At 41.4% G+C, this 26,712-nt stretch overlaps 3 protein-coding genes across 4 annotated transcripts in view; 1 reads left to right on the top strand and 2 right to left on the bottom strand.

Moving 5' to 3' along the window:
* Positions 1-2,673: 2,673 nt before the first annotated feature.
* Positions 2,674-13,933, bottom strand: gcna (germ cell nuclear acidic peptidase). The gene is made up of 12 exons (XM_079891896.1): positions 13,695-13,933; positions 13,512-13,620; positions 12,089-12,155; positions 11,115-11,164; positions 10,947-11,013; positions 10,770-10,846; positions 9,110-9,403; positions 6,141-6,309; positions 5,211-5,355; positions 3,749-3,884; positions 3,468-3,672; positions 2,674-3,188 (listed from the first exon to the last, which is right to left on the bottom strand). The coding sequence occupies exons 1-12, from the start codon at positions 13,782-13,784 to the stop codon at positions 2,957-2,959; spliced, it is 1,641 nt and encodes a 546-aa protein (XP_079748022.1). The 5' UTR covers positions 13,785-13,933; the 3' UTR covers positions 2,674-2,956.
* Positions 13,934-15,348: 1,415 nt separating this feature from the next.
* LOC307170703 (uncharacterized protein) lies at positions 15,349-24,390 on the top strand. Its single transcript, XM_079891926.1, has 3 exons — positions 15,349-15,988; positions 18,170-18,238; positions 18,337-24,390. Exons 1-3 carry the CDS (start codon positions 15,449-15,451, stop codon positions 18,373-18,375), a joined length of 648 nt encoding a protein of 215 aa, XP_079748052.1. The 5' UTR covers positions 15,349-15,448; the 3' UTR covers positions 18,376-24,390.
* ogt.1 (O-linked N-acetylglucosamine (GlcNAc) transferase, tandem duplicate 1) overlaps positions 23,783-26,712 on the bottom strand; it is a 31,166-nt gene continuing 28,236 nt past the window's right edge. For both annotated transcript variants that reach the window (XM_079891880.1, XM_079891881.1), the window contains exon 22: positions 23,783-24,832. In XM_079891880.1, coding sequence (XP_079748006.1) covers positions 24,652-24,832 — 181 coding nt within the window. In that variant the 3' untranslated portion in view covers positions 23,783-24,651. The remainder of the gene's footprint in view (positions 24,833-26,712) is intronic.

Raw genomic sequence — 26,712 nt, 5'->3', positions numbered from 1 at the left:
GATCTGAGAGAAAATCTGCAAACTCTTTTAGGAAATCAGCGTAAGGCCCAGGCGGTCTATATACGGTAGCCAAGGCTAAAGATAATAGGGATTTTTTTCTAACATCTAAGAGCGTAACATTTAGTACAAGTACTTCAAACGAAATAAACTTATAGCCCGTTTTCTGAGTAACATTGAGAATATCTCTATAGATTGTTGCAATACCGCCGCCACGACCAATCAGACGGGGCTCGTGCTTATAGGAGTATCCTGATGGAGTAGACTCATTTAGACCGAAATAATCATTTGGTTTAAGCCAGGTTTCAGTAAGGCAAAGTACATCGAAGCTATTATCTGTGACTATTTCATTTACAAAAACTGCCTTAGGTGTGAGTGATCTAATGTTTAGAAGACCTAGCTTTAGAAATGGTTTTTGTTTACTAATAGCAACATTTTCTGTTTTAATAACAATTAGATTTTATCCTGCAGTAGATTTATGATTTGATCTCACTAAACGAGGAATAGACACAGTTTCTATGCAATGTTCTACACTAGTATTTATATCAGTTAAATTGGTGCAGCAGAGACTATGATTTGGACTTTTGGTAACTAGTCATCTAACGGTATTTAACATTTTGGAGATGTTATCCGACAGAAGATCCACTCCGAATCTGTTTGGGTGTAAGCCATCGGCACGGAAAAGCCTAGGACGCTCCCAAAACAGATTCCAATTATTTACAAAGAGCAGTTTCTGCTCATTGCACCATGACATTAACCATTCATTTAGCGCGAATAGTATACTAAACTTTTCATGACCTAGTCGGTACGTGGGAAGCGGCCCTGACACAATGATCGTTATATCAGGCGATGTGCTGCGTACCGTATCGATCAGATTCCTGAAGTCTTTCTTCAGAACCTCCGTCCGGCGCAGCCTGATGTCGTTCACTCCCGTGTGCAGGACCACAGTTCCGACGCGCTCGTCACCGTTCAGAATCTCAGGAACGCGAGCAGCGATTTCAGAAACACGAGCACCAGGAAAGCAGTGACTATGTACCTTACTTTTATTTAACGTAGCGTGTACATGTCGAACGATGGAATCGCCGATGATCACAGCATCGCGTTCTGTTTAGTGAAGAGGGGAGAAGCGGTTTTGTGTGGATATCTCGAAAACCGGGAGGGTCGGAGAGAGTCTTGGTCTAGACCTGACTCGCGTCTTTCGCTGCGGAACCATCCAGGCTTCGTGGTGGCGTGTTGGAGCCGGAGTGAACGAGACCATGGCTGATCGCGACCTCGGCGCTCGGGACCGATGCTGAGTAACGCACGGAGTAGACGAGATCGGAATCAGCGGGTTAGTAACGTTAATCTCTGATTTGTGTGCATCGGCGCGTGATGTTTCAAGAGCTAACCGCCGGTCTATCAGCTCGGCCTGTCTCACTAAAAGGTCGTGGATCTGTTTCTCAACAACTTCCAGCTCAGACTGCACCGCGTGCAGCTCAAATGTGTCCTCACCTGCACCAAAAGGTAGACTACTTACATCTGATATATTCGCCATTTTAACAGATGGACAGTACGTTAGCAACGACGCTACCAGTGATGCTATCAGTATTAATACTAATTTATGACTAAACTCTTGGATATAATCCGTCTTTTTAGTGGTAGGGGGTAGAGTAGACGCACGATAGGCGAAAAAAAAAAAAGTTTGTTTGTAAGTGAGTGTTGAGAAGACGCGTTCAGCCGTGATCCACGGACGTAACCTATAGGAGTATCCAGCGTTGGATCACTAATAGGCTTGAGATGCGTCTGCTCAACAGTCCGCGTTGTAACTATGAGGTTTGAGCAGTAGTGCTTCTCAGTGAGGAAAAGTGGAAAATGTTCGTTGTAAGTGAGTTTAAGGAGAAAATCAAGAATTATAAATCAAATCGATAGAGCTCCAAAGACAACAACGTGTTCAGACGCGACGCATGCGCAAACAAGCCCATGTCAAGCCCAAGGCCAAGCCCAAGGATCATGTGACACTGAAGACTGGAGTAATGATGCTGAAAATCAGCTTTGATCACAGGAATAAATTACAGTTAACTATATATTACAAGTTATTTAAAAAAATAATATTTCACAATGCTACTTTTACTGTATTTTATCAGATAAATGCAACCGTGGTGAGCAGAGGAATTCAACATCTGTTTATATTCAGTGTTGTGCACAGAAGAGGAACAAAGGAGAATCAAATAACTCATTTGTTTATTCTGAAAAAATATAAAATAAACATCCAAACACAAATACAGCAGAAGATAGGCATAACTAGCGGACGCGACACACAGACACAGATGAAGAGGATTACACACTTCCCTTCAGGCTCGAGGTTTAACAGGGAACAGGAGTGAACGAACACAGCTCATGTCATCAGGCCTCAGTGGCCTTTATCCAGAGTGACATCATTTCACAGTAGAAAACCAGTAAAACTGAAGAGATATTTCAAGTAAGTTAACGCTGCCCTCGAAGCTGCGCGTATGAACAACTCAAGCTACGGTTGGAGGTATTTGAGGTTTGTGTGTGTGTGTGTGTGTTCAGAGATCAGCTCTGACTGAGACTTGTGTGTATGTGTGTGTGATCAGCTCTGACTGAGACGTGTGTGTGTGTGTGTGATCAGCTCTGACTGAGACGTGTGTGTGTGTGTTCAGAGATCAGCTCTGACTGAGACGTGTGTGTGTGTGTGTGTGTGTGTGTGTGTGTGTGTGTGTGTGTGATCAGCTCTGACTGAGACGTGTGTGTGTGTGTGTGTGTGTGTGTGTGTGATCAGCTCTGACTGAGACGTGTGTGTGTGTGTGTGTGTGATCAGAGATCAGCTCTGACTGAGACTTGTGTGTGTGTGTGTGTGTGTGTTCAGAGATCAGCTCTGACTGAGATGTGTGTGTGTGTGTGTGTGTGTGTGTGTGTGTGTGTGTGTGTGTGTGTGTGTGTGTGTGTGTGTGTTCAGAGATCAGCTCTGACTGAGACGTGTCTTGCTGGCGAAGTCGGCGCTGAGTTTGCGCATGACCTCTGCGTGACCCTGTCCTGCGAGCTCCTGTCTGGCGGAGCTGTAGTTCTCCTTCACGAAGCTGGCGAAGGGTGCGGGCGCGCGCGGCTTCGAGGGCGTCAGCAGCACCAGCTGTCCGGTGCACAGCGCACACACAAACTTCGTGGTGTCCAGAGACTTCGAGTGGCGGCCAATCCTGTGAGGGACAGAAACACACACAGTCATCATGAGTGCGGGACCCAGCAGGAGCAGACTAGCCGTTACTCTAGTAAATCAATCGACTATTGTGACAATTAATCGGGTAATGGAAACGGTGTCATTTCTCAATATTTCTTCTTTATCGACATATAAAAAAAAGTTTTATAAAAAAAAGTTTTATACGTAATAAGTTACATACACACATATATTAGTAAATGTGACAGCACCATAAAAACATGCCCAATAGCAGCAAAAAGCAGGAGAGTTGTGTACTCACGAGTTGTTGCAGCGGTTACACTGGTACTGGTACTTGTAGTTGATGTCGTAGCTGTGGCAGCGGGTCACCATCGGGAGCTCGGGATGAGCCAGCATTGCTTTACGGGCATAAAGCCTCCAGAAGGGCCCGTGCCCGTCACGAACGCCGTTGATCAGCCACGTGGCGGCGTGACACATCTCATGGACCAGCGTGTCCCGTAGACGATCTGTCGGGGGAAACACAGGTTTACTGCCAAGCCTCTGTTGAGCTGTTGAGGATCTTAACACGGCGAAGATGAGCACCTGCAGAGTCGCACACTTTGTCGGACAGCTCGATGCGGGCGTACCGTGTCCCCGTGCCGCGCTCCTGGCCCGAGACGCAATACCCCGCTGTCTTACGCATCTTCTTGTTCCATGTGACAGACATGTCCGTGGGAAGCTGAGGGGAGGGAAGTCATATCTGAGAGTAATGATTTTAAAAACCAGACACCTTTTTCCCCATTCCTCTGCCCTGAATCCTCTGGGTTTCGTTTTAAAATGCATTCTGGGTGAATCTGGTGGTTGTGGCCGTTGGTCAGTGTCTGTTGGAACGGTGTAAATTAGCCTAAAAGTGCCGTGACTGGCTGCCAGTGCAATGCTATACAATTGCTGATTTTTAAAAATTGAGTGTTCATCAGAGGGGTCCGAGACCCCAGGACTCATGTCGCACTTGAACCACAAATATACACAAAAAACAATTGAATGGATTCGAGGAGTTTTGTGGTTGAAATATGTGGTTGAAAACATAACAATAAATCCTTCCCTCACGGGTCAGTTTGACCCCCATAGGAATGAATGTAATGCAAGGAATGCTTCAGTACACATAGAAAAACCTAAAAATGCTCAAAATTCTAACTAAAAATGGTAAAACGTTACCACAAAATGACATGTGTAATGTCTACATGTGTATCTGAATGCAAACTGAAGAGAACTGACTTTAGGACCCAGAGGAACAGCTCATTTGCTCCATATAGAGCTATAAGGCCATCTAGTGGCAAGAGTCATCAAATATCATCTTATATTATTATTTTTCCACAAGAGGTCGGCAAAGACGCTGAATTAAAAGGGTTATGCATGAAATTGAGTTATTTTGAATTTTTAGTAGACAGAATGTGAGGATTGTCCTTAAATTACTATTTATTTATTTATTGATCAAATCTAGTAAATAAATGTAAAATTAAAAAATATTATCAAAATGAAATAAAATGAGCTTTCTGGACAAAAAAAAATATTTAAGTATAATTTTAGGGCTTTGGGTCATTTTAACCCACGAGGGAAAGATGCGTTACAAAGTGCGAGGGAATGAAGGTTAAAGAGTGTTATGCAGTGGCAGATGGTTGATTTCTGGCTCAGGTCAGAGGTCACCCTCAGGTCTCTATAATATTCTGGATTAGTGGTTGATCGATACATTGCCACGGTTACATGCTCGTTCTTAACCCGATAATGCTTAACCCGACAACGTGTGTGTGGTCATGTAAACGCTTTAAACCATGTTTTCCTCAAAAACCTTCATTTCTTTTCAACTATAGAAAGAAAGACATGAACATCTTGGATGACGTGGGGGAGAGTAAACTATCAGGAAATTTTAATTCTGAAGTGAACTAATCATTTAATTTAATATGCAGTGAACATGACGTGAATACGATGTGGGTTTAAACCTCGAACCCTAGACATTAACCCTGGTGATACGAGAGCCTGAACACACACCGCTCATCATCACGTGTACCTGACTGTCGAACACGCTGGTGTTGTAGAGCTGGAAGAGTTTGCCGGTCAGCTCCTCTTTCTTCTGTTTGAAGCTGCGGCAGAACGAGGATCCCGGATCAGCCAGAGACTGCAGGAAGCATCCGGGAGTTTTACACACCAGCGCTCTGGCAAACGGGAACAGAAGAGTATGAGCTGTTGGGCATGCAGGGTCATGCAGGGCATGCAGGGTCGGGTACAGAAACCCGGAGCCAATAATGAACCGGTACGTAACCGGGCCGAATCAAAACGCAGATGTCGGAGCCTCATTCCTGTGCCACTTAAAGGTGCAGTGTGTAATTTTAGCGGCGTCTAGTGGTGAGGTTGTGAATTGCACCCAACAGAAGTGGACCGACTGGAAGTGATGTCGTCGTCTGAGACAGCAGAGAGTAGCCAGTTCAGCAATGAGCTTTCTTTACAAAGATAAAAAGTAAGAAAATTATATTTACTTTATTCAGTAAAACGATGTTATTGCGAATATTATTGTCACCTGTTCATCATTGTGTCAGTGTTTTATTCGCTGACTTTAGCTATAGCTTCTCTGCATGAAGAACAACATAGTGACGAAACACGTTTGTCCGTTCAGGGCCACTGTAGAAACGTGTCGATGTAAGGCGACCCGCGGTGTGTGTAGAGAGAAATGGCTCATTCTAAGCTAATAAAAACATATTGGTTCATTTCATGTGTAAAGGCCTTTACACACCACTGAAAACACAGTTCTGTATATGATATTGCATTTGTCAACAGATCCTCCTAAATATTACACACTGCACCTTTAACGTCATTCACCATCGTTTTGAGGCTCTTTCTTTTAAAGTATCGATTTGACACCGGTATCGTGAAAAACCCGAACGATCCCCGACCCTGCTGGCGTGTGTGTGTGCGGCGCTCAGATGTGGAGGCTCATCAGTACCTGCTGCTGGGAGGAGCTCTGGGCTCGGTTCGGCTCACGGGTCTGATGACGGGACTCTGGGGCACCGGGGTCTGGGTTACTGACGCGCCTTTAGCCGGTGCTGGCCGGTTAACCGGTCTCTTACCCACGGCAGATGGTGTCGACAGACAGGGAGGTCGTGGTTTGGGTTCTACATGCAGAGAGAAAACAACAAGAATATAATAAAATATGAATACTTGGTTCAGTTTGCAATTATAACTGGAAATCATTCAGATTTAATTTCGCTCCATGACTGCTGTGAACTACACTACCAGTCAGAAGATTCGGATCAGCTCGATTTTTAATGTTTTTAAAAAAGTCTCTTCTGCTCAAACTCATTTACGATGGAGGGAAGAAGAGCCAGATCGCAGAAGCTTAGTTTTATTACTGATATTTTCCACCAGTTTCCCAGGAAGTGACGATTTTGTTCTCTTGGAAACACTGCTTTATTCGCAAATGTTTTATGTGATATTCCAATTTTTGCGCACAAGTTTAATGTGCAAATTTGAATGTAAACGATAAACAACAAGCAGTAAACCGTCTCCGTTCATACAGCACATATCAAATCAAACCTGCTCTATAAATTAGTATTATCCAGTAATACTAACACTTTCTCTCTACTACTCTATTCTGTTCTATAAAAAAAAAAAAAAAAAAAAAATGCGTTGAATTAAACTGAGAAGGGTCATAGCACTTGCATTTTGTTGTCCTACTGCTAGTTTAACTGCTTCTATTGTTCTCATTTGTAAGTCGCTTTGGATAAAAGCGTCTGCTAAATGAATAAATGTAAATGTAAATAAATGTGCTGGCGAATCCTTAATTTAGCCCTATTCAGACGGGATTATCTTAACGAGGGTAGATGGAGTAATGTAATTTTGCCACAGGACGTCTGTAATATTAAAGGGGTGGTATAATGCCCTTTTCACAAGATGTAAAATAAATCTCTGATGTCCTCAGAGTGTGTGTGTGAAGTTTTAGCTCAGCACATATTTTTATATAGCATGTTAAAGTTGTCACTTTTTGAGGGTGAGCAAAAACACACCGTTTTGCGTCTGTTCCTTTAAATGCAAATGAGCTGCTGCTCCCGGCACAGGGGGCGGAGCTACAACAGCTTGTGTGCTTTTACCTCACAGACACACACTGAAAATGTCTAAACTTTTAGCCTTTTATATTCAAACCAGAGTCAGACAATGATGGAGAGACTCAAGAAGAAGAGACAACATGTTGAAGCAAACAGGACATTTCTGAATGGTTAGTTGATGAATTTATGTTGCCGATGTGTAGTTAACTGTCTTCTAGTCACTGATTAGCATATTCTGTCTTGATAATCTATAAATCGTGTTCAGGGGGCGGGGTTTATGTATGATGTCACTAACCCGGGAGGAATGTGGTGTAGTCTCTACCAGACGTTTGTTGTAGTCCTTAAAAAGTGATTTCTTTAAAAGCAAATATCTCCCTTTGCTCTGAACTTTGAGCGTTGTAACTTTGCAGATGTTGTTTATGCTCAAACAGCAACATCACACACTAACTAAAGTTAGAAAAGTGAAATCATAATCAACCACCCCTTTAACAGCCGATTCGCACGGGATTTGAGATCTCAGTAAAACTAGCAGAAGTGGGAGAGTAACTTGATTTACACACCGGATATCACGTGCACAAACACACATAACCTATATTTATATAAAGCAGTTATGTCCAGTTGAACGATTTATTAAATAAATTCTGATTTGATTGTGTTGGTAATAGACACTTATTTAACACTAAAAGATATTTCGTGCCTCTAACAAGTGCTGTCGATCTCCTCTCTGATGTGAATTGTGTGTGTGAAACACTTGAGTTTTGCCACAGACTCGTTCCAGCGTCTCGAACGCCACTGATGCTTCAAGCGTCTCCATACTTGGGAAACAGCGGAAAACTACTTTTAAACATGAAATGACGGAATATTTACGTACATATTTACAGCGGGTCTATCCGCACGGGATTAGTATCACCTGAGGTCATTTTTCCGGACCTTTTTACTGAAGGTAAAAGTCGCCGTAATCTTTACTGATATTGTCCGTGATAATCACTGAGATGCTCATTCAGACGGACTAAAGTCACAGAGAAGCTCTGGTGATAATGACCCTACCCCTCCTCTCCATGGTAAACTAGTAAAGATTAAATATTCCTCAAAATGAATAAAAATCACTGAAATGCAGAATACTATGCAAACCTCCAATAACTAAAAATGTTAAATAAAAAAATAAAAAATTAATTTAATCTCACTTTATTGACCAATGTACTTGCTTCTGACCTTCCATGACGATAAGCAAAAATAACTATAGATTTTTGGGGTTTTATTGGTGTAAAATATAAGTTTATAAGTGTTCAACTTTTTTCATCTGCATCCTATTCTCCCGTTATCCAGAACAGCAGCAGATGTTTTGTCAGACGTAAAAGCGTCATTTTGTAAAAAAAACAAACAATTGACGCGCCACATTAAAAACTGGTCGACCAATGAGATTAGCGTCTATTAGTGATATTATGTCTATGGTACTCGGTGGAGCTCAAGCACAAAACGATCTTGCCGAGCACACATTGATAAAAGACGACGACGAAGAGGAAGATGCAACGAGATGAATGTAGAGCTGCTGGTGTCTTTGGTGTCTGAACACAAAGAACTTTATGACAAACGCCACAGCGACTACATTTCAGAGAGTGTAGCATCACTCGGCGCATCGCCAGTGAAAATCGCTTGGTGAAAGTCACAAAGACACCCCGAAAAACACTAGTGATAAGTGCGCGCAATAATCGTCCCGTTGTGCACGGGCCTTAACGCAATACTTTCCTAAAAATGCAATTAGTTACTTTTTAAAGGAGTAACGCAATATTGTAATACATTACTTTTCAAAGTAACTTTCCCCAACACTGGTCTGACTGGTCAAGACTGAGCTGGTGTGTGTGCGCTGTACCTGCAGGCGTCCTCGGGCTGGCCTGGGCTCTGCCTGCGAGACACTGGTTCTGCCGGACCCGGTCCAGTAAGGACTGGAACTCCTCCTCGGAGCTGCCGGTGTCGTCTCCAGCGCTGGGAGTCAGCGGGACACGAGGCTCGTCCTCTCGGGTGTGTCTGGTCCTCCAGGTGCTCCTGATCACAGCGCTGCCGTCCTCATCACTGTCGCTCAGGAACACTGGGGGATCACAGCGGGGCGGGGGACGCCTCTCGCTCTTCGGGGCGGATTTAGGAGTTCTAGCAGGCTTGGCTTTCCCTGTGCAGAAGCAACAGAACAGGGTTCAGCAAAATAAAATAAAAAAACCCAAACCTTGATATAGTGGCTATTTTATATTAAAGGAACAGTGGTTGTGATCCATGAATTAATAATTCAGAACTCAAATAAGCATTCGTTTTTAAATATGATGGCTAGACATCAGAAGCAAATCCAATTTATATGCAGATGTCAGAATTTATTAAAGTCCCCCTGTGGTGAAAATCCAGCGTTTAATGTTGTTTATGTGTCTGTGTGGTGTTTTTAATCTGCTTTAAGATAAACCATGTGTAAATTCATAAGTCGACAAGTCGACATAAGTCGCTTTGAAATCGCTGGTGTTTCTGACGTCACAAACTACCTTGTAACCAATCAGATCAACGTGTGATCGTCAACCAGTGGATCTCTGAGCTGAGTGAGTGAGTGGAGGCGGGGCTCATTTGCATATTCATAGACTAAATGAGGCAAGGGTCTCGAGTTACATTCAAGATATTTTAAGGCATGAAGAATTTTTTTTCCAAGAAAAAAAAGTTTAAATATGTCATTTTGGTGATCAAAGATGAGTCAAGTAGGGATGCACCGAAATTAAAATTTTGGGCTGAAAATCGAAACCAAAAATGATTTAATATTTTTTTTTATTAATTTCTTATTTTAAATTAGTTTTTTTGTATAATTGTATTATTATTAGACTTTTTAAATTAAATTCAATAATTTTACTGAATCTGAATTTAAAAAAAAATACAAGCAAATAAAATAACCACACTTTTGTTTAAAGTAACACAAAAATTGGACAGAAAATAGGCCTATATTAAAATAATATTACATATCAATCTTTATATCAATAAATTATTCTTTATTCAGTTCTATGCAACAGGATCAGATTTACCACATTTATTTTTTGATCAATATTCAAAATGTATAATCCAACAAAGCTATTATTACCAGAGCTTGAGTTCGACCAATAACCGGAAATGACATTTTCAGGTCGATAAATTTCGGTGCATCTCTAGTTTTAAGGGATAAAATTACTGACTACAGGGGGACTTAATGTTTAGCTGTCTGCACGCATACAAAGACAGATATTACGTGTAGTTTGTGCATTTCAAAGTTGGCAAGAAACAGAAATGCATCTTTTCTTCTCTATTGTGACGTACATCCAAGTGAAACACTTCTGGAACAAGAACAGATGTAAAGAGATGTCGTCGCTGATAGAGCGAGGGGAAGTTATCCTGATTCATGATTACCAGGAGCATGAGTTTAACACAATAATGATGTGCACCGATAAATAAACACTGCTAACATGCCATTAAAAAATAAGATTGTCAATGTTGATTTCATGGTGACTAAGCAAACTCAAAGATGAGCATACCTTTAATGACAGAAGGCTTCCTCTCAGCCACAAAATCATCATCAGATGAGATGACGTCCACTATGAAGCGCTTCAGACTGAGGGGTGATAATAATAATAACTGATGATTGACAGGCATGACGAGTGATGATGATTAACAGAGAGCTGATCTACTGAAGAGCTGTAGTGTACACTGACCTGTCGTCACTGCTGCTCACCGACTGAGGCCGGCCTTTGAGCTTCGGGGTTTTCACTCGATTTAAAACTGGAAAGAAAAAAAATGTAAATGTAAAAGTAAAGTGTGTAAGTGTAAATGTAAGTGTAAAACATCTTATTTGATTTGAAAGCAGTTGATAAAGAACTTACATATTTCAAATTCATCATCACTATCTGAAGACAAAACTGGGATCGGTTCTCTAGGAGGAAGAAAAGGTGATTTAGTTTGATCTGATTTAGTCATGATGTGAATATACAGTATGGCCGTCTCTATATTCACCATATAAGCTCTACAGCCTCCAAGCGTGGCCTATTATGGTCTATTGTCTATTACGTGAAGCACAATTCACACAGAAATCACTGTTTCAGATCCAGCAGTTTTCTGATGGCCATGTGAACGAGCCCACTGTGAAGTCTGCATCGGGGAAACCCTTCGCCCGCATGTGGAGCTCCCGCGCTCAAGGACTCGTATCGAAATGCCTGGATTTCGCCCTTGAACAGTTGAAAGACAGCGATATATGTGGCCGCAGCTTTATTGCTTTTATAAAACATCAGTCAGTAGATAACACTATTAAAGAGGATCTGTTGTGCCTTATAGCGAGGTCTTGTTTCAGGCTCTACTAGAACAGGTTTTCCTGCTTGAATGTTGATTATTTCCTCATATTCTCCATTGTTGCGGCTCCTCTCTTCCCAGTCTGCCAGGAACGCTCTGTTTAGTTCCTGTCTCTATGAAGCCCCTCCTTCTGAAAAGCACACTGTGCTCTGATTGGTCGGCTGGAGCAGCGTGTTGTGATTGGTCGAGCGCTTTGAGTGTGTTTGGGAAATGTCCCGCCCCTTACCATAACCACCAGTTTAACACACTACTAACTCAACCAGGCCCCGCCCCTTTATTCTGCGCATTAATTATTCTAATGAGGAATATTGTGACGTGTTAATTTCAGGAGTTCAGAAACACTGACACTGATATAGAGAAGAACTGGAGCTTGTTCATGCTCAAACAGCAACATCACACACTACACACAGATGAACATGGAGAACAGCAGAATAGGTGTCGAGTGCAGTCCTCCTGCTAGGTGCTATCATGCTAGCATAGTAAAGTGTGTTTCAGATATATAAATCCTCACCGTGGCTTCTGGGCAGATGATGCGGACTGCTTTAATGTGGATTTTGGTGTAGCCTTTGCAGCAAGAACTGGAGAAATAAAAATCAAACAGAATTCATTCATTCGCATAACATAAGAGTCCATGCAAGCAAATAAAGTGTTCAACCGACACACGGCTGCATCTGACATCATGTCCTGCTATAGAGTATCTTCTGTCTGACTTCACAGTATCCATTAAAGAGTAGGATAAAGTGTTTCTGATTCTGAAGTGTTCCTCTGATGGACACTTTACTGTCCCATGAGGCCACAGGAGAGTGTGTCTGAATGACAGTGAAGCGACGCAATCAATGCTGGTCGATCACATGATAATGAGAACATGAATGTAGTGCGTCCAGATTACACTCATACTTTAATGATCGTGAAGTAATTACTTATGCAAAATCAGAGCCCGTTCAGGAGAGTGTGAGATTCAGACGCAGCCGTCGCCTTCGCCACTACCGTCCAGACGATCGGATTCACTCAGAGCTTAATGTGTTTAAAAGAGCCTCTACTGCTCACCAAAGCTGCGTTTATTTGATTAAAAATACATTTTATTCCTGTGATCATTTTCATCATCATTACTCCAGTCTTCAGTGTCACATGATCCTTCAGCAATCACTCTGATATGATGATCTGATGCTCAAGAAACACTGAAGACTGGAGTAATGATGATGAACATTCAGCTTTGATCACAGGAGTAAAGTACTTTTTAAGAAAAAAACGCTTTCTAAATTGTCATAATATTTCACAATATTACTGTGTTTTGCTTGTATGTTTAATACTTGGTGAGCAGAAGAGACTTCTTCTAAAAACATTAAACTCTGAGCGATCCCGAACGTCTGAACTGTGTGTACAGTGGTGTGTGATGTGGTGTGTGCAGTGGGGAAGTGTGTGCAGTGAGGAAGTGTGTGCAGTGGGGAAGTGTGTGCAGTGGGGAAGTGTGTGCAGTGGGGAAGTGTGTGCAGTGGGGAAGTGTGTGCAGTGGGGAAGTGTGTGCAGTGGGGAAGTGTGTGCAGTGGGGAAGTGTGTGCAGTGGGGAAGTGTGTGCAGTGAGGAAGTGTGTGCAGTGGGGAAGTGTGTGCAGTGGGGAAGTGTGTGCAGTGAGGAAGTGTGTGCAGTGGGGAAGTGTGTGCAGTGGGGAAGTGTGTGCAGTGGGGAAGTGTGTGCAGTGGGGAAGTGTGTGCAGTGAGGAAGTGTGTGCAGTGGGGAAGTGTGTGCAGTGGGGAAGTGTGTGCAGTGAGGAAGTGTGTGCAGTGGGGAAGTGTGTGCAGTGGGGAAGTGTGTGCAGTGGGGAAGTGTGTGCAGTGGGGAAGTGTGTGCAGTGGGGAAGTGTGTGCAGTGGGGAAGTGTGTGCAGTGGGGAAGTGTGTGCAGTGGGGAAGTGTGTGATGTGGGCCGCAGCCTTACACAGGTCGAAGTCTTCATCCTCTGAGGTCAGGTGTCCCTCCGGAGTCCAATTCTCCTTCCCCGAGCTGCCCAGCGCTGGACGCCGGCTCTTCCTCAGGCTCTTCCTCAGCTGGGAGAGAGGGACGGGCTCTGGTGAGACGGGTCGTTTTGTGAAAGACGTACATGTTGATTATAAGCACTGACCTTCTCTTCAGCTTCATCAAGACCCCCGTCTCTGTCCCAGCCCAGCTTCTCTGAGACTCTCTGAAACAGAGACACGGTCCCGGCCTCCATCGCCACCGGGAGACTGCGGATCGGCTCCTGGACACACTCCTGCGGTCACGTGACTAATCAAAGCCGAGCTGAACACACTCTCCTGCGGTCACGTGACTAATCAAAGCTGAGCTGAAGGTGTTCTCTTGATAGAAAGCCCACAGGTTTGACCTGGAGTGAATGTGAGTGAATCTGGAATGAGCTGCTGCAAATCATGATGTTTTATACTCAATCTGGGCTTTTCATGTGTTTGCATTCAAATAGATCAATAAAATTAATCAAACATGTTGAATACAATACATTAACTTTTAAAAAAACGTGTAAAATTATTTGTGTTTGCATTGAAATAGATGAATAAAATGTAAAAAAATATTAGATGCGGGATAAATACAATATATTTCCTTTTCTTTTTTTTTTAAAGAGTAAAATTATGTGTTTGCATTGAAATGGATGAATAAAATTAATAAAATATTAAATATTAGTTGAATACAATACATTAACTTTTAAAAAACGAGTAAAATTGTGTGTTTGCATTGCAATGGATGAATAAAATGATAACAATATTAAATATATGGTGAATACAATACACTAGATGAATACAATTAATAAAATATTAAATGTATGTTGAATACACTACATTAACTATTAAAAGACGAGAATAAAATTATGTGTTTGCATTGAAATGGATGAATAAAATTAATAAAATATTAAATATATGGTGAATACAATACACTAGATGAATACAATTTATAAAATATATGGTGAATACAATACATTAACTTTTAAAAACGAGTAAAATTATGTGTTCGCATTAAAATAGATGAATAAAATTAATAAAATATTAAATATATGATGAATAATACACTAACTTTAAAAAAACGAGTACAATTATAGCAGTATTAAACAGTACAACTAATACAAAATTGCTCAAGCTGGATATCTATGCAATAATTGATAATAAACATTAATATAACATAAAACTAGAATTAAACATACCAAATTACAACATTTATGAGCGTTTGATATCTTAGTGAACACATATCTACAGATCGTATTAATGATTAGTGTATGTGGTTTAAACAATCGAGCATGTGACAAACGCACACGCTTACTAACAAACCTAACAGAAGTTCAGCTTTAGACAAAGTGTTTTGTTTGTTCACCATACCTTATAAAAGCGGGTTGATATATATCGCGCCTTCAGTCAGAAAAGCAGAAGTTTATGAGCTTTAGACCATCATCAGCTCAGCGCACTCGACACATTCAAATCCAGCACACCGGAAACCGTCATCAGTGCGAGGAATCAAAACTTCCGGTCTCAGCAGCGCTCCTAGAGAAGGGTTTATAATGTACAACACAACCCTACATATTCGCTGATTTGCAAAAAGGCCCAATATTTCATTAATAGTTAATTTAATAATCAAAAAAAATTACATCACGAACAGTTCTTTTTTAAAAGACGTTTCTAATTATATCTGCATGCACTGATCAAACGTTTCCTTAGCAGCCTATTCAAAGTGTATAATTTAACTTACAATCTGCAAAATAATGTGTAGAGTTATGTGCGTATGTTCCTTTAAGCCCCTCCTCCCATGACGGGTAACAACCAAGTGTACAGAGCAACTGTGTGTCTCCTTTAACACAAGTTACATGGTGTCAGAAGTGGGATAAAATAATAGGATAAAATGGCCCAGGGACTTTGCCGTATCGATCCGCTGGTCTTTGATGACAACATTGTCGATAACTGGAGAAAGTTTGAAAAGGAATGGCGCATATACTGCTATGCTGGCCTGTCAGATAAATCAAAGAAAGTACAAGCCTACACTTTGTTAAACCTTGCCGGTCCTGAAGCGGTTTACAAGTCTGAAACATTTGCGTATGACGACAGCGAAGATCATGAGGATCCAGAGGTAATACTAACTAAATTATCTGAATTGTGCTTAAACGTCATCGTGGATAGACACGCGTTTAATACCGCTGTGCAAAAACCAGGTGAACCTGTGCAAGCATACGTTTCCACTTTGAAAAGGCTGGCAAAGAAATGTGAATTCGGATCACTGCAAGATGAACTCATTAGAGACCGCATAGTTTGCGGTATAGAAAATGACACTGTTCGCAAACAGTTACTCCGTGAAAAAAACCTCACCCTGGACTTGGCTGTTAACATATGTTTGCTGCATGAACAGTCTGAGAGAAGTCTGAAAGAGCTGAGAAAAGACACAGAGGTAAGTTATGTGCTCTGCGGAAAACACGTTGCTCAAACTGTAATGGCCAACATCCTTCACAAAAAAACAAATGCTATGCATACAACAAACGCTGCAACAACTGTGGTAGACTAAACCACTTTGCGAGATGCTGCAGGTCAGCACCAACACAGCAAGCAGGTGCTAAGTAACGGATAATGTATTGCGAGGCGGTTGTTATCAACCCGACAGGCTGAACGGGACTTGAATCAGCCTGAAGGGGTTGTTATTCGCTATAACAACCGCCTCGCTATACATTATCCCGCTTATTACATGGCTACCTACAAAATAAATTAATAATTTGACACAAAATATTGATTTTAAAAGGAGTTTATTGATTTAAAAACGATTATATTGCTTCCGCTAAAGAAAATAGCCCGTTCCGCGTCCATAGCAACGCTCTGTTTTTCATGGCAACGGTGTGTTATAGTTCGCAGCGGTCTGTTTGCTTGAATCTGATTGGTTGAAGACGAACGTTCTAAGGTGTGCATTATTTTCAGGGAAACGCACAGCTAAAGTAGTTCCAGGCAGGTCTTGACCGCATTACAGTTCCATATCACTTCGCGTAGTTAACGGTAATAACGGAAAATAGGATACAATTCATAACAAGAAAAAACATAGCCCCATGCTCTTGATCTGCAATTTTCAATGTTTCAATGTCACAATCAATGGAAACATGCAGTTTAATTTGAATAAATAAAGTATATAGTCCTATCTATAATCAATAGGAAATTAAACTGAATAAGGCTAAATAAATGGATAGTACTGCAGCACGGATTATTATTGCAAATAATATAACAAATAAATAATTATTGATAGGCCTACTTGTTAAAAGGGCTTTGTGTTTCATTTATTTGGCTAGTCTGTCATCTGTCAATAATAGAAAAAAAAGAATGAATTCGAATTAATTAAAAGGAATTGAATTAATAAATAAATAATAATATTGACGCACATGCTTTTCTGTCTCATTATTGCAACATCTCTCTCTAATAACTGCATTAATAACTGGGGACACACTTTAAGGCCTGTTATGAATGTAATTTGATACCTATGACTGATCATGCCCAAACGCGTGTTCAGTGCGTTCAGTCTGTGTTCAAAGTCAGTGTTTAAAATCTGCTGCGATGAAAACAGTCAGAGAATGTGTCAGCTAGTGTGTGTCCCAGCATTAGTCTGCTATCAGTGGCTCAAACCTCCGTTACTAACTCTAAAACGACATTTTGGAATTAGCAACGGAGGCATTAGATTAGATGCGTAAGAAATTAGTCCTACATACAAGAGCGTTTTAATGACAAAAACTTTACAAACGTCTTGAAATACATAATCTGAACAATGTTTCGAGGTGTGGTAACTGTAGTATAAGCGGAATAATTGACTTCAGGCCGTTGAATTATTAGAAAAATAATGCACACCCGAGGTGGTAATGCGGTCACGACGCGAAGCGGAGTAACAGACCGCTGCGAAGTATAACAGACCGTTGCCATGAAAAACAGCGCGTTGCTATGGACGCGGAACGGACTATTTTCTTTAGCGGAAGCAATACAATCGTTTTTAAATCAATAAACTCCTTTTTAAATAAATAATTTGTGTCAAATTATTTATTTATTTTGTAGGTAGCCATGTAATAAGCGGGATAATGTATAGTGAGCCGGCTGTTATAGTGAATAACAACCCCTTCAGGCTGATTCAAGTCCCGTTCAGCCTGTCGGGGTTGTTATTCACTATAACAACCGGCTCACTATACATTATCCCTTACATAACACACCGCATTCTACATTATAATTCAACCAAGCCATGTAATAAAACAACATATCAGCCCAGAACCCAGCAAAGAGATAGAGTACATGAGCTGGATGCACAACCTGATGAAAATATGCAGGACACTTTTTTTTTCTGTGACCCTGTTGAGCTCTCCAGTCAGAAGGGTGAAATTGCCAACTGAAAGTAAAGGTTGATACAGGCGCCAAGTGTAATGTAATATCAAAACGGATGCTGAAAGGTTTGAATCACACCATACCTACCAACATAGCAGAAAAAGTCAATCTGGTGGCTTATGGAGGAGAGACAATCGACACTGAGGGAACAACGGTGTTGCAGTGCGTCCGTGGGGAATTTAAATTTCATGTGGTGGATCGTGATGTAAAACCCCTCCTTGGCCTACAGGATAGCATCGCTATGGGACTCATCCAACTGGGACCTGATGTACACATGCTGCAACATGAGGCACCGGAGGTACGTGAATACAGAGATCTTTTCGATTGTGATGTTTTCCCCCTTGATGAAGCTTCATCCAAATTAACCACATTTATGTCCCCGTTTGGCCGTTACAGGTTCTTGAGGATGCCATATGGAATCTCAACAGGCAGTGAGGTCTTTCAGAGATCAATGGAGCAATTGTTTGCTGGAGAGCCTTGTGAAATTGTAGTTGACGAATGACGACATTCTCATCTGGGGCCGGACACATGAGGAACACGATGATCGCTGCCGACAGGCACTGAACAAAATTCATGCCATTAACATGAAACTCAACCCGGACAAATGCAGATTCAGAATTCGATCCAGTTCGTGGGCCACCTTCTGACTGCTGATGGTGTCAAACCTGACCCTGAAAAAACTAAAGCAGTGTGATATGCCAACACCTCAGCAGCTCTGCAGCAGTTGTTGGGCATGACAAATTACTTATCCAAAGTCATTCCACAGTACAGAGACATCAGTGGTCCTTTAAGACAGTTGCTTCATCAGGATGCGGAGTGGTGCTGGCATGAGACTCATGACAAGGCTTTTGCAAGACTGAAACAGGCTTTGACAAACCCCCGAGTTTTACAGTATTTTGACATGTCCGTACCAGTAGTTCTCTCTGCAGATGCCTCCCAACACAGGGTTTCCGCGGGGTCTTAAAAAGTCTTAAGTCTAAAATTCTGAACTTAAAATTTAAGGCCTTAAAAAGTCTTAAAAATGGCCAGATTTTCATCCTAGGTCTTAAATTTCATTTAGTCAGGTCTAAAAAAGTGTTTACCCTCGTTCATTTCCAGAAGAATGAATCACTGATGCTTTGTCCCGGGCCCACCTCTCCACAACAGACCCACAACTCACTGATGGCCTGCTGGAGGTCATGACTGTCCAGGTACTGTCTTCCCGTCGTGTAGATGAACTCAGGACTGCTGTGCAAAAAGATGTCACTTGCCAACAGCTTTCTGGCATGATTGGAAACGGCTGGCCAGCCACCTCAAAAGAACTTCCATATTCCTTGCGTCCCTTCTTTTCAATGAGAGACGAGCTGACCATTCAGGATGACTTGCTGCTTCGTGGGGAGAGATTCATTATCCCACCTGCGCTGCAGAAATTTGATGTAGGCCAGTTGCATCAAGGTCACCCTGGTATTACAGCAACAAAGCACAGGGCTAAGGAAATGATGTATTGGCCATCGATGTACATTGATATTGACGCTGAGATCTCTCGTTGCACACCCTGCAATGCACTCAAACCTCATCAGACAAAAGAACCCGTAGAAGTCCCGGATCTTCCCTGGTCTTTCACGGCTGCTGACCTGTTTGATTGGCATGGAAAGACACATCTAGTCCTCGTGGATTCATTCTCTGGCTGGTTTGAGCTGGATTACCTTCCTGACATGAGAAGCATCACGGTTATCGCAAAACTGAAAAGACATTTTGCAGTACATGGTGTCCCGCACACTTTAATGACTGATAATGCTACTCAGTTTGTGTGCTAGGATTTTGAAGATTTTGCATGCACATGGGACTTTAAGCATATTCGCAGCAGTCCTCACTATCCCCAATCCCATGGACTGGCTGAGCGTGCAGTGGGATCTGCCAAACATCTTCTGGAAAAATGCTACCGCGATCATACTGACATCCGTGCTGCACTTCTCCATGTTCGTAATCTTCCCCGAGATGGCTTACCATCCCCTGCACAACGCCTGCTTTCCAGACAAACGAGGACCTTCCTCCCAGTGACCAAGGCAATGCTTCAGCCCGTTGTTCACACAAACGTAAAGGACACCATCACAAAACAACGACTGAGGGGAAAAGACTATTATGACAGAAAAGCTATGACAAAAGCTCTTTGATAATCATCCTAATGAAATCATTAGACGGTTTCTGTGTCTCCTTAACACAAAAGCTACAGATAGTATGCTCAAAAATGCCCAATTTAATGTTTATATCTTTACATTAACACAAATTTGTAAGTAAATAAGCCGTTTTCATATAATCTATAATGTTCTGCCACTGTTTGAATGCAGAAAACATCTGGCTCATGCTTGCATCTTCTGGCTATATAATGTCATTGTCAACTAATAGTTGTCAGCGGGGTCCAGTTGTCTTCAGATCGAGTGTGACCCACTACAGCAGTTCATCAAGGGACAGTCAGGCTTACTCTTCTGGTAGCAGATTAGGGTACACATGTAGGGTACACCGGGGCTTCACTACTCCCATAGACTGAAGACAGAATATGAGTTTGTGTTGAACATTGATGGAGCAACAGATTTTGTGTGAAAATAAATCATAAAAGTGGTTGATTTTGTTTAAATATCGTATTAATGTATGATGTGGCGAAGAGGGCCTTTTACCCCACACACACACGGGGCAAAACACACACAGGACTGATATAAACACGTTAGCTAAAAAATATATGTCTAGGTTTATACTTCTTCAAAACAATCACTTTAGCGAAGTTTGCACTTTTTATGTTTGTTTTGATCAATTAAATAATTATTTTTTGTTAATTAAATACTGTCATTAGTAATCTTTTAATAATTTCAAAAAGATTATGAAAGCATGGAAGATTCCATAATAATTTAATACAGATTTACAGTAGTAAGTAGACTTTTTAACTATGAAGATTCATTGAAAACTATATGATAAAAAAAATATATATTTTGATATTTCAGTGAAATCAATTCCTATCAATAGTTATATTTACACCAGACTGCAGTTTTGCCACGAGTAAAGTTTAATCAAAAGTTAGTGTTTCCCATTTACCAGAGAGTTTCTGTGAAGGTGAGAGATGTGTAGAAAACAGAATAAATAAAAGCAAGGTAAATTTCACGTATAAATATTTTTGTTTTGCAGCATTTCTATCAATTCTGTAGGCTAATAACGCAAAGACCTACAAATATTGTTTGTTTGTTTTTAATAGTTTGTAAAATGTCAGTTTCACTCCAGAAATGTTTCGAGTTGACGCCAATTTTAAAATGCATGTTTGCCAAACTAGTTTCATAACTCAAATATGTAGTGCAATATTTAGAAATCGAATGTGAAGAGTGTTTTCCACACGTGTCATATTACAACTAGAAATAGTTGTCAAACTAGTGACTAAACACTTTTATTCTGAGGCTGCAAACATATAAAATCACTGGATTAACTGCATTAACCCCTTAACGCCCACTGTCGCGAATTTGCAACAAACCCCTTCCATTCAGACTGCAGGCGAGATAGCGTGTGTTTTCCCCCAATGCCTGTTTGTGCACATTCGATACATACCTAGGAACATTTTGCACGCACTGGTTTCTCGTAGGAGCGGTCGGAGTGGGAACTACATCCGGTTCACCGAAGCTAATATTTTGGTTTGCAAAATCCGCATATCAAGTGCGCAAATGTGGAGAAATTGCCCAAAATGAGTTAAGTTGTGCTAAGATAAAAATATGTACCAGCTTATTGATTGCTTCTATAGCTATGTTATTCATATAGGCTTCATGTGACGAATATTTTTTACGTACTTTGTAGATTTCTGTTTGTAGCAAATTTGCGACATTGGTCCATAACGGCTGGATTGGGCTAATGGCTACATATTATAATAATGCTGTATTTAGATGGTTTCAGCCAAAATGTTTTTAATTTTTTTTTTTTTTTTTTAAAACAGCATGTAAGGATATAACACTATAAGAATATATAATGTATGCACTGGAGAAACAAGGAAAGAGTTAAACAGAGTGTAACATGGAATGTATAAAAACTACTGTCAATGTTAGGGAGTAGGAGAGTGTTTTGTTTCTTGCTGTTGACAAGATTCATTAATTTGTCAATTAAAGTTTATAAGTTCTAACAACTTTGTGCCATGAATAAAATCTACAAACCTGAGATGGGAAAATGTGTTTTATTAATTTTACCATTTTGTAAAAAAAAATTACCCTAAATGCCTGTTGTCGCAAATTTGCAACATACCAAAATTTCTATTTATTTGTTGTGCAAAAGTGAAATTGATAATCTCAACATTATTTACCATCTACTTAAAGGCAAAAACACACATAATTTTTTTTTATATATATACAGCTATATAAATTCAGGCGTTAAGGGGTTAAAAGCACACATGAAAACAAGTTATGTATTCATCAGCATGAACGATGATCAATCAACAGATGCTGGACATGCGGAGTATGACATACAGATACACAATCTTTCATTAATTTCCAAAGTGTCTAACTGAAATGTTACAGATATGCAGATATGGTGGATGGCACTGAATCACCAGGATCTGTTGTCAGCCTGTGGACTCATGCACGTGTAGTTCAGTCCTCCTGCAGACTGATGAGGTGTAGTGCAGGTGTGTGTGTTCACCGTGACGACTGACTCCTGTAGACGCTCATCACACAGGAGAAGCAACATGACATTACAGTGATGTGTGGATGGACAACAGCTCGAGTGAACAGCTAAACCTAGATCCAACAATGCATGACGGGGTTTTCCTCCACATATTGGATTACACCTTACAAGGAAATAACATATAAACATTTCTCTTTTTTCCCTTCTCCCTTTTCTTCAGATTGCTAAATCATTGATATGTCTGTTGTTCCCCCTGTCTGTTTGTTCGAATGGATTTGTTATATCTAAAAATAATAAAAAGTTGATCACAAAAAATAAAAATAAATACAAATTTTGCTCACAAACAAGTTCTCTGCGAGTGAACACAAAGTTTCCCAGTGAAACAAACCCCCAACACTTCTTGCGGGAACACAGAAGTGCCAGCATCTCTTCCCCCACGCAGGGTCCGCACCGGGACTTCCAGCACTACTCTCTCGGCTTTAAGGACAGAGATCTCACTTATCAAACTACATCTTTATTAGCTTTTCAATCATAAAAAAGGTAAACAGATAAACAAAAACTAACAAGACAACAGTACAAATGATAAAGTGCAGCACATGCGATGACTGTGGAAACTTTAATCACTGAAAGGATCCTATGCTTTCCTAATTCAGACGGATTTATTCCATGAATATATGATTGAGCTGAAGAATGAAAGCTGTATCATTTACTTGGATGTTTATGAGCAATATCACACTCATAACCTTGAGAAGTGGCTCTAGATCTGTGTAAGACGGGCTTCAGCATTCACTCTGTGTGAACAGTATTAACACTAGTTAAAACAAATGTAAAATTAATGTTACATATGTAGATGCCATCTGAAATGTTCTTCTAGAATGATCATTTTTATCAAGCTTGTATAATTAAGTTCAGTTATTTCACTTAAATGACAATTAATAGGTCATCTTCACTGTCATTTAAGTGAAATTACTGAACTTAATTATACAAGCTTTATAAAAATGATCATTCTAGAAGAACATTTCAGATTTCAGAGTTCACTATCTGAACTCTTCATATATGGTCTTAATAATTGAAGCAGCTCTTCCTGAATATGACTGATTACGGGTTTTCCATGAAATCCGAGAACTTGTACGAACCCTGTCCATCACACTCTTAAGGGCTCAGTAATAAAAGAGTTTAACCCAACGTGAGGGATCTAGGAGAGGCCACCCAAGTGTAGAAACATCGTCAGCATTTCTTTATTGAACTAAACTGAATACAGCGATCAAATTTACAATGGGTGCACATCACAGTTCAGTCAGCAACAACGTAACAGCAATATCATCACAATAACCAGTATGTCACTATTGTTAGTTTCATAATGTGTCGGCTCCTGAAGGGACTGGGAACGGTGAGAAACAGAACAGAAAAGAAACCCGCAGCCAAGCATGTGCAACTCTCCTCAAGGTTTGCCACATCTCTTTATTTCAGTTCATGTAGAGCCTTGCAGAACTGACACGCGCAGAGCTTAAATAAAAGCAGTTCAGAGGAAGACAGTGTACAAAACCAAACATCTTACAACATACTTACCTACACCTTTCCTGGTAAAACCATAAAAAATCAAGAAGAAGCGGGAGTCAACACTCGCAGGGCTTGAGTCAGTGTGTGTAATGAGACACTCCTCTGGTTAGCGTGTTCACAGAAACAAGAGAGGATTATTTTCTATTGACTGCATACGGACACAGAGTTGGCATTCATCGGGGGAGAACACTGCAGATCCGAGGTGTGCATCCGTCACCCGGGTTTAAGCCATGATGACGAAGCTAAAAGAGTTCAAGACGCACATGACCTAACTAACTAGCTAACAAAAAGAGGGCCTATCTGCGTTGATTACTTTTGTGTTGACGGATACATTTCAGGATCGTGTCCGTATTTCAGATCCACTTCAAATCAACCACAGAAAAACAAAACAAAATCAGCGGAGCCAACGAACATCGAGGGGAAGAGTGCGAGGTCTCGGTCCGGCTGTCCGGGGTGATCGTGACGTGCTCACCTGTGAGTCTCTCATCGACTGCCACACACACACACTCACACACACACACATGCTCAGGTGCTCTCGCTGCTCTCCACAGACTGCATCTTCACCAGGTGGTCGGGCTTGGCCCCGGCGGCGTGATGCTCCCACATCTGCAGGTACAGTCTCTCCAGCTCCTGCGTGTACTGTTTGGTGTTGAAGAGCGGGCTGCAGATGCGCTGCTTCCAGACGCGGGAGCGCACCTTCTTCAGGCTGAGCGGGAACAGAGAGGAACAGCGGGTTTAAGGTGCGCTCATCCCAAAGGCTCATCAGATGCTAAAGTCACTTTTATGTGGCGTTTGCATATAAATGTGTGTTTGCAGTGTGAGGACACAACCACTATACAATGGAAAAAATCCATTCACTCGTTTATTTTATCCTCAAAGGCCTAAACACTCAATAATCAGGCCGTTTGGCTTTTCTGAGCAATGTGATGTCATAATGCTCATGCTCCGCCCACAACCACTGACGGACTGTCCCGTATTAGCATATTTCCCGTATTAGCATATTTCCCGTATTAGCATATTTCCCGTATTAGCATATTTCCCCCTCCGCCATATGTATAGACCCCTATTGCACCGACGTCACAGTTACGTCACGGCGCTAGCTGGAAGCAAAACTGAAGGCGGCCAATACAAACCAGCACAGATTCGGCTACATAATAAGGAGCTTAAATTATTATTTTTATTATTAAATGTCATCTTGTTGTGTTGTTGGGTGCAAGAATCGATGAAAAATTAGTATGCTGTATCTGGAATTTTTATTTCTAGAAAATATTCATATCATTAAAGTTGCACCGTAGTGTCACTCTTTACATTGTCGTCTTCTTGGCGCTGGCTAGGCAGAACTGCGGATCGTACCACACAAGTCTTTACATGACCATTCAGCACATAGTTGTATTATAGGCATCTACATATATATATATATACCCTCAGTTTCTCTTTACCCTCGGTTTCTCTATCGGGTCGGTGTAGAAGTCAGGCCACTCAACCGGAGGTTAACGTTAATCCTGTCAGATCGTCCATTAAGTGAGCGTGTACGGCCATCTGGTTCCGGCCGTTAAGATTAACTTTTGCAAATAACTATCGCGGTCCTGGACAGTGAGTGACCTTGCACATTAAGATAAAATCGGATTTTCTACAGTCATTGTTAAAAAAACAGCTAACATAGCATTAGTGAAGCGGCCAGAGGGATCGTTCTGCCTCCAGCTAAGCCCCGCCCACACAAATACGTCACCATGTTTACCAACTGTAAAAGGGTCTATACTGTCCGCCAAGGCAACACTTTACGTGTCTTGTGTCGACACGGCCCATGGGGGGCAGGGGGTGGGCAGTTGCTCATTATCATTTAAAGCAGGGTTTCTCAAACTCGGTCCTGGAGGGCCACTGTCCTGCACAGTTTAGCTCCAACCCTGATCAAACACACCTGAGCAAGCTAATCATGTCTTCAGGATCACTAGAAACTCACAGCTCGGTGTGTTTGATCAGGGTTGGAGCTAAACTGTGCAGGACAGTGGCCCTCCAGGTCCAAGTTTGAGAAACCCTGATTTAAAGAGACGCACTGAAACGGGTCGCTGTGAACAGAGCTGTTTTTGAGGAGGTAAAAGGGTCTTGTTTTACACACCCATTGAGGAATTTTAACCCAAGTCTGTTACACACTTTACAGGAAGACCCTAAAGCAGGGGTTTTCAACCAGTGGTCCGTGGCCCCCTGGTGGTCCGCGGCGGGATTGCATGTGGTCCGTGACATGCATTCCAGCCTACGTAATTTCACTATTAAAATATTTCCATAAAAAAAAAAGTTTGTCTTAAAAAAAAAGGCAAGTCAGTCAGTAATAAATACATTGGCATTCAGTAAAGTGTCGAACTCATAAAAAGTAGAACCATTGTCCGCTTTACATAAAACAAATCACGACATGACCTTGTGTGAGTGAGTGAGTGGCGTTCACACCAAACGCGAATAGAGCGTCTGGCGCAAGCGATTTTCATGTCAAGTCAATGTAAAGACGCGTTTACGCGCATCTGGAGGTCCTGCGGAGCAAATGAGGTGTTTAGCGCGGCGCGGACACGTGAATGAGGCTAATTGAGCGTCTGG

This window comes from Squalius cephalus, assembly GCF_949319135.1.
Source record: "Squalius cephalus genome assembly, chromosome: 14".
Taxonomy (NCBI): Eukaryota; Metazoa; Chordata; class Actinopteri; order Cypriniformes; family Leuciscidae; genus Squalius; species Squalius cephalus.
Note: the sequence above shows the minus strand (reverse complement) of the source record. Positions and strands in the feature narration are given on the sequence as shown.

Coding starts and splice junctions, on each gene's coding strand:
- gcna (XM_079891896.1), bottom strand. CDS start 13,784: ATGGAGGCCGGGACCGTGTCTCTGTTTCAGAGAGTCTCAGAGAAGCTG. Junction 13,621..13,694: donor TTGATGAAGCTGAAGAGAAG/GTCAGTGCTTAT, acceptor CCTCTCTCCCAG/CTGAGGAAGAGCCTGAGGAA. Junction 3,885..5,210: donor CCAGCGTGTTCGACAGTCAG/GTACACGTGATG, acceptor CCCTCCCCTCAG/CTTCCCACGGACATGTCTGT.
- LOC307170703 (XM_079891926.1), top strand. CDS start 15,449: ATGGCCCAGGGACTTTGCCGTATCGATCCGCTGGTCTTTGATGACAAC. Junction 15,989..18,169: donor AGCTGAGAAAAGACACAGAG/GTAAGTTATGTG, acceptor CTTGGCCTACAG/GATAGCATCGCTATGGGACT. Junction 18,239..18,336: donor TGCAACATGAGGCACCGGAG/GTACGTGAATAC, acceptor TGGCCGTTACAG/GTTCTTGAGGATGCCATATG.